Genomic DNA, 10,729 nt, shown 5'->3' with positions numbered 1-10,729 from the left:
AGTATTGTTGCTATTAATAAATTATTGTTTTCTACAGTAAAGTCAGAACTTTCATATGAGGGAGTTTTTAGATTTTCTGTTTTTTTCAGAGATAATATTTTCATTTCTTTTTAGGGGACTCTTAAGAAAATCTCTGGAGGTAGGCATGGAGGCTCAAGCCTATTACCCCAACACTTAGTTAGCTAAGGTAGGAGGGTGGTCACAAGTTTAAGGCTAGCTTGGGTTACATAGTGATTTCAAGTCCAGCCTTGGCTACAGAGTGAGATGCTGTCTCAACAAAACAAAAAACAAAAAAAGAAAAGAAAAAAATATCTGAAGAAAGGTCCATCCCCCCCCAAGAATTCACAATTCAGAAGAATCTACTTGTAAATTATTTATTTTACTACCTAAATTATGTTATTTCTAAGTATAAGATAGTTTGCCTAGGACCTACCTAGCTAGGACTCTTTGTAAGCAGTTATATTATCTCTGGGTAAAAATTCTTTATAGAAAGCATGCAGAGACCCTGCACAATGTAGAGGATGCAGAACAGACGAGCAATATGATTTTATTCTCTTTAACTAAGACTTCTAACCACAAACCTCTACAAAGGTCTCAGAGTCACAGATAAGATCTCCTGAGTTTGCAATCATTGATAGTGCTTATTAAACATATTTTCTATAATCAAACAATGATAAGCTTTAGCTCAGTATAGCATACCAGTGCAACTTAAGAGATAAAGTGATTGCATTGTTTGGATTTTTGTTACACTTAATCTTTTACTAATAAATTTTAATATTGTTAAAATCTGTGCTTCCTACAAATTTTTTCTCACCTTTCATAAAAGTGTCATTTTTAATTAGTTTATTAGCTAAAACTTTTAGAATCCTGGCCAATAGAATCATATCTAGGCATCATGGCTATAGTCACATGCCATTCAAAAGCATCCCATAATCTAATAAAAGTGACTGAGTTCCTCAGTAGGGAAGAAGGGCAAAATAAACTCAATTTAAATTCCTAATATCTAGAGAAAAGAACTCAAAGAAATATGAAGAAATGTGAAGATAAAACCCAGAAACCAAAATATACACACAGGCGCACACACATATACACATTCACACACACAATATGTGAGTTGCATTTACTCGCCAAGGAACTTTGAAAGAGACAGAAAACCATGCTTGGTTCACTAAGTATGTATATTAAGAAAACTGAAAGCCCTATTTTCTCCTAGTTAAAAGTTATTTTCTTTGTGAAAATGGAAAAATCCCAAAGGTGCTATAAAACTTTGCAGCAATATTTGGAAAGTAATTAATTTGCAAATAAGTTACTCTGTTAGTGATTTCATTGCCATTGGTTTGAAATTATCGTAGGAGGGAAATCACACGAGATTAAATGAAACCAGCACTTCCACAGAGAGAGGAGGGAGTGTTTTATTGAGATCCCTGAATATTTACATTGCTTCCCATTTCTCAGCCACCATGCAAAGCTCTTAAAGCTCACAGACATGGCGTTGTGAGGGACCTCATTTTCAAAAACAACTCCAGCTCTTCCACCACAGCAATCCATTCCTTAACCTCTAGTTCAACTCCCCAGTCCTTTCCTCTCAGTATCTCTATTTGGATATACTCAACACATCAAATGCAGCATCTCCAAGCTGAAACAATATTCATTCAACAAACACCCTACACTATCCTCTTAGGGAATCACTGGTCAAGCCTAGGACCCTCAGAGTCTTACTTTGACTAACCTCATTCAGTTTTTCCAGTTTGCTCTTGCACATAGATACCTCTAGAACTTGACCTTTCTTCTCCATTCCCCCTGCCAATCCAGACTTGTTCATGTCTCCTTGCATCTGCAAAGGCATCTTTGTGCCTAGGCTTCCTGACACCAATCTGTCTCCTCCTGTCTTTCCTCTATGCTGCCTCTAAAATAGTGTTTCTAAAGAGCATTTCACTCCCTATCTTAAAATTCATTAGTCCCCTGTTGCTTATAAGGTAAAAATCCAATCTCCTTGGCATGGCATGAAATGCTTTCACGATCCCATAGAACATCTGCTCAAGCCACACACTGAAGTGTCTGGCTAGCCTTTTCACACTGGTACTTCCATTTCCACAAGCCAGAAAATCCAATTAGCCCTTTATCTAAATAGAAACCCTACTTCATTCTTTAAGGAGTACCAAGTCCTCTCTTGAGATATTTCTTAGATTCCCCAAAGATTCCTAACTCTATGCTCTCAAAAAATATTTATTTAGACCAATATTTTAAACACATACTAGATCATAATTATTTTTCTTTCTTCCCCATTTAACCACTAAGTCTTCAAGGATAAGAACTGAATTGTGATTGCCAAAATAATTCTGGGACTTGGAGCACAGCAGAAGCTCAATGACATTTTAGAAATAGATGAATGGGAGAATATGAAGGTCTAGCACAATACTGGCAGATGTCCCTAGAATGAGCCAAGGAGAGGAATGAAGACAGGTAGAGCAAAAGATCTTATTTACTGGATATTGGGAAGCACTTACATCCAGGTGCAAAGGCAAAGACTGAACTACTTCCACCCAAACTTCTGAACCCCAATAGTTTTCAGTGGCTTCCACATAAGATCAGGATCAGAAACAGCAGCTTGTAAGTATTAACTATGTGCAAGGTATTGTGTTAAATGATGTATATGAAAAATATCATTTGTTTCTCAAAGTTACCTTTTAAATCACACTACCCATTTTTAATCCCTATTTTGTAGCTGAGGAAACTGAGGCTTGAATAACCAACCAAGGTGATAGAGTCAACAGTAAGTAGCAGAGCCATAATGTGGCAATGTGAAACCAGGGTTCACATACTGAATGAGTTTACAGTCTGGTACTCTAGTCCAACTCCCTCACTTTACAGAAACTTAAGTATAGACTTAATATAGAATTAAAAAAAAACAAGATTTCAGCACTGTTAGAGATAGAATTATTTTCAGATATTTCTTTTTCCTTTAAAGTATATGTGTTATTACCCCAAATAGTTAATACACTGATGTCGCATATGTATTCTGTGACTGGAGGATTATCAAACACAAAAGAGTAAGATTATTTCTCAAAATATTCTATTACATGTGCTTAACACTCTTATTAGTCTAGATATGTATTCATCAACCATTGTGTATTAAGCTGCCCTGAATATTTGAACCTGCAGAAAAGTTGGTTCCTTGATCTCAGAGTGTAAATTCCTCATGATTACCTTGTAATTTATCTTCCTATAAAAGTGTATAGAAATGGATTTGTGTATACATTGTAAAAATTCATTGTAATTAAATAAAGAGAAAGCAATCTATGGGATTTTTGGTTTAGACCTAGATGGTACAAAATAAATAGAACTTTAATTATGAGTGAGTGAAGGAATTGTGTTGCTACAGTGGGAATGAATTCTTCAGTGCTGAATCTGAGGGCAGTATAAACAGCATCTATAAAGTTCAATTTCTCAGATTGCAAAACAGACACCTGTAAGTGATCTTCAATTGCTTGTGGAAAGTGCTTTACCTGTAACAACATGGTTCAAAATAGAGAAGATATGTGAGCGCTGGTGGCCGCCTGAGTGCAAGCCCTTGTACCGGTCACTGTGCTGAGCAGCAGGCTGCTCCTTCTTCACTTTTCATCTAGCGAAGTCGTCAGGAGCATTGTGCTCCTATGCAGTGCACAGGAGGTGCACAAGCCCAATTTCTGACTCTCCTTTAAGTTGCAAACCGTTGCTTGTTTTGGCCAGCTTTAGAGGCCAAACCAGTGAAAACAAGTCATGGTTTGACTAACAGCATCAGGTTTCACAGTCTGTACACACTTATGTTCTACTTTTCAAAGTAAAATTTTCCATTTTTATGGAGTTTCAAATGTAAAAATTTTTATTTTGCTCAAAATGACCAAAAAGTACCACTTGGCAGACTTGGAAGAATGATAGCACAGTGGTAGCACCTACAGAGAAAATACGATCTTCTATTTAGTTATTACAGGCTACAAATAATTTTAAAATATATATTTTTTTAATTTGTAAAGGCCAGTAGAATTTGATTTTGTGTATCAAACTCAATGTTCCTAGAATCAGGAGATAGCATAAACAGTAGGGTTTGTTACAGTTACTGCAAATACTGGTGTGAAAGTTAATAATAATGCTATAGATCTGTTTTTTAATTTAATTTTACCTTATTTTTGAGAATTTCATACATGAGCATTTGTATTTGCAGTATTATTACCACTCCTCCCAGTTCCCCTCTGACTCCTCCCTTATCCCCACTCACTCTCGAATTCTTGTCCTCTTCTTATCACTATTACACACACATTATACATATATCACTGAGTCCATTTAGTGGTGTTCATGTGTGCTTGTTTTTAGGACTGCCCACTTGGAGTTATATAAACTCTCAGGGAGCTCCTCCCTGGAGAAAACTGATTCTCCCTCCCTCAGCATCCATTGATTGCCTGTAGATCTTCATCTAGGGGTCAGACCCTGTAAAATTTCCTGCATCCACCTTGACATGTCGACTGGTTTTGTCACTATGCAGACAGATCTTGTTATACTACCATACAGTGGACCTTTCATTGGTGCAGCTTCCTTATCAGGTCTAGAACACATTAACTAGCAGCAGGTGTCTTGTCCCTCTGACTCTTACTATCGTCCGGACCCCTCTTCTACAATGTCCCTGAGCCTTCGGTATAGAGGTTGCAAATTTATCACTTAGGGCTGGGCACCTCACAGTCACTTCGGCTCTGTATTTTGACCAGTTGTGGAACTTTGTAATAGTCCCCATCTGTTGCAGAAAGAAGCTTCTTTGATGAGTGGTGAGAGGTGCACTTGTGTCTATGGATTTGGAGCTGGAATCCACAGATTGTTTCTCTGAGTCTGCATTGCCTCACTTGGTATAACAGATTCTAGATCTTAGTGGGGGCAAAGTAGGGGTGAGAATCTGACTTTTTGGTGTACAACTGCTAACCAAGAAACAGGAATATGCTACTGGCAACTCAGAAATTATAGTATTTTATTACATCTGAAGAAGCTGTGGAAAATAAGCACAGAAATGAAAGCAAAGTTGTTCTTTAATGATAAGAAAAAAGAGATTCAAACTTTTACGTGAGAATCATAAAGATTTCTAGAAAGAGATGCTGCAGGGGTGATATAGAGGAAAATATGATTAAGCAAGTACTAGAAAAAAAGCATACCTGCAATGGAAAATAAAGTTTGAGCTGGCAAACTGAAAAAGTTTGTCCTATCCTAGATAAAATCATGAAAACACATGAGAAATGGAGCCATGAGGCAGGGGAATTCCTGGATTCCAGTACTGAAGTGAACAACTTTCAAGACTAGGGAATTTTAGGGGTAGGACTGTAACTCAATTGGTAGAGTGCTTGCCTAAGCATTTGTGAAGCCCTGGGTTCAATCCCCATCATCACATAAACCAGGTGTGATGGTGCACTCCCAACACTCAGGAGGTGGAGGGAAGGGATCAGAAGGTCACAGCCAGTCTGGGATACATGATGCATCTCCATTTTTTAACAAAAATTCTAGAGGGATTTTTTTGTTGTTGTTGTTTTAAAATTACTTACCAAAGAATGAGTGTCAGACTAGCATGAAGCTCTTAACTCACAATCCTAGAAGGCCATAATAATGGCCAGGCCACTGCCACAGAGACTGCAGTCCAGAACTCTCAGTCCCCACAAAGATCAATCACCCATCAGGATAAAAGGACATTGTCTGCTGTGCCGAGACTCAGTGAGTCAATACCAGAAGTCCTCTGACCACTGGGTCAGAATAGAATTCACAAGACAGGAGCAACTGACTGTCTAGACTGGTGGTGTTACTGAAGAGAATATACAACAGTGGTGTAAAGAAAGGATTCAGAGAACAGAAGAGGAGCACTGTGAGAGGGAACTCCACAGTGACACCTTGAAACTAGCTCACCAAGCCCATGCAGGGCCAGGGAAGCACTAACAAGACCAGCAGGAGAGTAGGAAGGGAAGAACACGTACAGGTTATCATGTCAGTGCAGGGAATGGGGGCTAGGCACTTCATATTTATTTCAATACAAAAATGAGTAAATAGGACTGGGTATGTATTGTTTGGCATACACAAGGACCTAGGTTCAATCCCCAGCATTATGTTGATAGATAGATAGATAGATAGATAGATAGATAGATAGATAGATAGATAGAAAGATAGATAGATCCTCAATTATGATCCTCTGAACATGATAATGTTTAGATAAATTGGGGAGCATCATCAACCTTCCAAATTCACCAGAGGTAAAGAGCAGAATTAAAAGGAAGCTTCACATAAAAGAAAAAAGAGAGGATTCAACAACACAGGAAAATTAGCCGTAAGTACATAAACTGTTGAAGAAATGAAATCAAGTACAGGCTTATCATTCTGAGTGAGAATGGCTAACTCATCCATTCAAAGAAATGACTGGCATTTGGATTTTTGTGATGCAGCACAAATTCTGGAATTAGGGGCTCAAAGGGAGGCCTCAGAGGACACTGTCTCCCCACCCAGACCTCTCCAATCCCCATTGGGAGCATTGGGTGCTGGAAACACCAAGGGGCTGTTTCCTCCAAGATGGTGTCAGCATATACAAGTCCCATGCAAACTCAGTCAGACAATAACCCAGTAACTGGAAAAATGAACAGCAGACCTCAATCTGATCTGAAGGAATGTTGGCAAGTGATTGCTGCTGGATGAAGAAGAGCTGATCTTCCTAAAACAAGGGACTCTAGATAGGCTGACTAGATTTGGTGTATGGACTTGCACTACGGAACGGTTGGGTACACTGACAACCCAGTGGGCCTTAAAAGGGATGACCACGTATATGGGTTCCAGCAGTGGGGTGGGGGGTTATGGGAGGGTGCCAATGGGGATGAGGGTATAAAGATGATTAAGATTGTTTGAGCTCTTCTGTATGAAATACACAAAAAAATCAGTAAAAATTGTTTTAATTGAGTAGTAGCACACTGGGGTTCTAATCATGGTTCTGCCACTAATTCTTGTATAACAAACCACTTCGCCTTTCCTGTGCATCTTTCTTCCCCACCGATTGAAGGCAAGAATACCTTCAATCAGTGGCATGAGAATACCTTCACCATGGCATGAGAAAGCCTAGAGTTGGAAGTGTTAGAAGTGTGACAGAGGACCCATAAGTGCTTACTTAACTTTGGTTCTTTGTGTTCATTGCTTTGAAATAGGAGTTTGGGAGATAGATGTACCATGGTAGCATTTCAAATACGATGAATGTTGATGTATTTATCATCACCATTCAGCTACTCTGCCTCAATTTTACCATCTGTCCTTAGAAAAATGGCATTCCAGACAATATAGCTTTCAATGTGATGAGAATACTTAGCACTGGCTTCATTCATTTACCATCTCAGGTGTCTACTGTTCCAGAAATACGATGTATTCATTAGCTTAGTCTGGATCTGTCTTCTACGGAGATAATACCACTGCTTATTCAAGTCTTTGGAGCACAGTGCCACCAACATAACTGCTCTAATGGGTTTGGCATGCTGGAAAGCTTTGAAGCAAAACAAACCGTGCAATGACTTTTATAATATTCTTAGAAGAAAATCCAAAATCTTTAACACAGCCTGTGGTCTGAGTGGTCTGGCCTTCCTTCCAGGCTCACCTTGCAGCATCCCCAGTTTCTTTGCTCAGCCACATCTGCCCTCATCCACTCATCCAACGTTCTTCTGACCACTATGGATGTTTTGTGTTCATTTTCCGAGCTATAGAATTTTCTTCCCCACCTTCACACTCCTCCTACTATCCTTCAAACCTCAATTCAAGTTCTGTGTCCACAGAACAGTCTTCAGTAAAGCCTGCTCTGTAACTCCAGCTACATATATACCCACCCCATCTGGCCAGGTTCCTTGGTACATTCTCTCAGAATTGAGTTTTACTTATAACTGTCATCAGATCATGGGGGTATTTGATTAATGTCTCACTCACTAGTGCTCAATTAGTTTCAGCAGAGCAGGCATCCTGGTTTTGCTCACTGTTGTTCATATATCAGCTAGCACAGCGCCTCCTACATGGCAAGTGTCCTGTGCTGCATGAATGAATGGATGAGTCAGTGAATGAATAAATGGATGAATGAATGAATTTCCATACCAAAGCCCCTCACGTATGCTGCTAAGGACTTAATTAGGTTGTTAAAAGGGCATAGCCAAACAAATAAGTAGCCCAGAACTGTTCTTGGTACCTATTCCAGGCAAATTTTGATTCATTTCTCATTCTTCTTAAGAACATTTGAATAACTTTGAAACAGCAGAAGATCAAATGCTGAATAGATCCAATTTTAGTTTTGACCTTTTTTTGGAAAGAAAAGTAATGTCTTCTTCTTTGTACCACTGAAAGTGTATTTCTTGACGGGCTTATAACTGCTGACAGTTCTGCCCCCACTTCTCTTATTAATGGAATTTCTCCCATTTAATATTTCACTTCACTTATCCCAAACTCAAGAACAGGACCCATAGTTAAAGAAAAAGAGAAGTAGCATGTAAATGCACAGAATAAGAAGCAGAAAGAACTCATGTGCAGCAATTCACATTGTACGGAGCCCTATTTAAACTACTCATAGAGTCTGCTAAATGCCATCCAAGGAAAAGGCTCAAAGACTCCAGAGAATGCTTTTTAAGAGAATACAGGATAGGGAATGTTTCTAATCCATTCTTGCTTGGTTTTTCAGGGGTATCCTCATGTTTAGTGTCATAAAAACCCTCTGGCAAGTAGCTGGGGTTGGTATCAAAAAACAAAACAACAAGAAAGCAAAAAAAAAAAAAAAAAGGGTTATGTAGCCAGACACTGGCCCATCCAGGTAAGAGTAAAGTAAAAATTCATCTTTGGAAGCCCTTCCATTTTATTTTCTACCACAGAAGGATTCCCAGCCCAAATGCCAGGGCTATTTAATTTTTATTCTGTCAACGAAAGTCATCTTGCTTTTCATCTTTCTCTGAGAACAGTGAGCCAGTCTTCCATTTTACCCACTGACAGGTAACTCCAAGAAAGTAATTTAAAATTTTAATGGTTGAAACTTGTTTTTTCTTGTTAAAACACAGTATCAAAGGCAGCAATGCAAACTCAAACCATCTACCCTAATGCGTGACATGGTGCCCTGAGCCACGGGCTTAGGTCTTCTGAAATTGTCATTGTTTTCAAAACACAAAAACATTTTCCACTGGTGCTGAATTTTTCTACTTTTTATTTTTCTTAATGTTCACTTGAATTATAGCTTAATAAGAAGTATTCCGTAAGCAACTCACCTGTTAGAACTCCGATTTGCACACAGAAGACAAAGACACACCAGAGGTCTGACTTCATGTTTGCCAGAAGCAGCTGCAGTCCTTCCCGCCAGTGCTCAAAGGTGGCAGTGAATTTGTGTTCTCGGTTGTTTTCTATTTGCTAGAGAGGAAGTGGGTTTTGTGGAGGTTGATGTAGTGTCACATTTACCATCAACTCAGAGGGGCACAGTTGTACATAGAGAGCTAGCACAGCGCCTCCTGTGTGGCAAATGCCTAGTGATGCATGAATGAATGGATGAGGGAATGAATCAATGAATTTCCATTCCAAAGCTATTTGTGTGTCATTGATGCTGCTAAGGACTTCATAAGCCATTGATGTCAGTGTTCTATAGGGGGGCATTATTGCTTATGGGGTGGACTGTTCAATCCATGGATTATTATTGATCATGAAAACAAGTGGAAAGGCCTGGTTAAAGAGAGAGAGACACAGACAAAGCCTATCCTTTTCAGAAGCCCTTCACTCAAAAACATCTTTAGATTAATAGCTATCTGGGACAACGGGATCCACAAACACCCACATGATGAACAAGACTTCCAGTTTGATACATTTCTGTCTTGATCTATTTGCTCCAGAGATGAAAAAGCCTTTGAAATAGGACAGGAAATAAAGTTATTGAAAAAAATTGATTTTTAAATCTGGAAGAAGAACATCCCAGGAACTTGAGAAATAATATTTATGTGACATTCATTGTAGATTATAAGTCTCCAAATGATGCAGTCATATTTTAACTGACTTAAAGCCTGCTCTGTATGTTACAACAGTCTACAGATACTGGGAGAAACTTGGACAGGATCAGATGAAGCAAGACAATTACAAATCCTGGTATACCTCTCTATCCCTCAAGGAGCTAAAGAAGACAGTAGCAACAACAACAATAATGATAATTTTATTCATAGATGCTTAATATTTTACATGAAATACATCTTAATACAAAACATATAAAATCTAAATGTAGAGGGGTTGAGAAGATAGCTCAGTGAATAAGAGTGCTTGTTCATCAAGCCCAAGGACCTGAGTTTAAAACTTCAGCACCTGTGTAAAACCTGGGCATGGTTGTGTGTGCTTGCAACCCTAGCATAGGAAGGGAGAGACAGGTGGATTCTGAGAGCTCACATGCCAGCCAGCCAAGCCCAACTGGTGAGCGTTTGGTTCCCTTAGAGACCGTGTCTCAAGGCAGTGAGGCAGAGAACCAGTGAGGAAGACACTCTCAGTGTCTTCACCTGGCTTCAGCATGTGCACATGCACCCACATACTCACCTAGCTCATACACCACACACACACACACACACACACACACACACACACACACAAATTTCAATATAGAATAATGTACGTATATCATGTACAAAGTATGCCATAAATATAGTTAATATACTTACGTTGTCCTACACGATTTTTTATATATGTTCATATTATTATATTA

The 10,729-nt window shown here is 38.9% G+C and overlaps 1 protein-coding gene across 1 annotated transcript in view; it reads right to left on the bottom strand.

Annotated features, from left to right (window-relative positions):
• Nucleotides 1-9,324, bottom strand: part of Icos (inducible T cell costimulator) — a 57,717-nt gene extending 48,393 nt beyond the window's left edge. The window contains exon 1 of the mRNA XM_029569897.1: nt 9,267-9,324. Coding sequence (XP_029425757.1) covers nt 9,267-9,324 — 58 coding nt within the window. The remainder of the gene's footprint in view (nt 1-9,266) is intronic.
• Between the last annotated feature and the right edge of the window lie 1,405 nt (nt 9,325-10,729).

Source organism: Nannospalax galili, unplaced genomic scaffold (assembly GCF_000622305.1).
Source record: "Nannospalax galili isolate Female #2095 unplaced genomic scaffold, S.galili_v1.0 scaffold281, whole genome shotgun sequence".
Lineage (NCBI taxonomy): Eukaryota > Metazoa > Chordata > Mammalia > Rodentia > Spalacidae > Nannospalax > Nannospalax galili.
The sequence above is the reverse complement of the archived record's forward strand: the minus strand, read 5'-3'. Positions and strand labels throughout refer to the sequence as shown.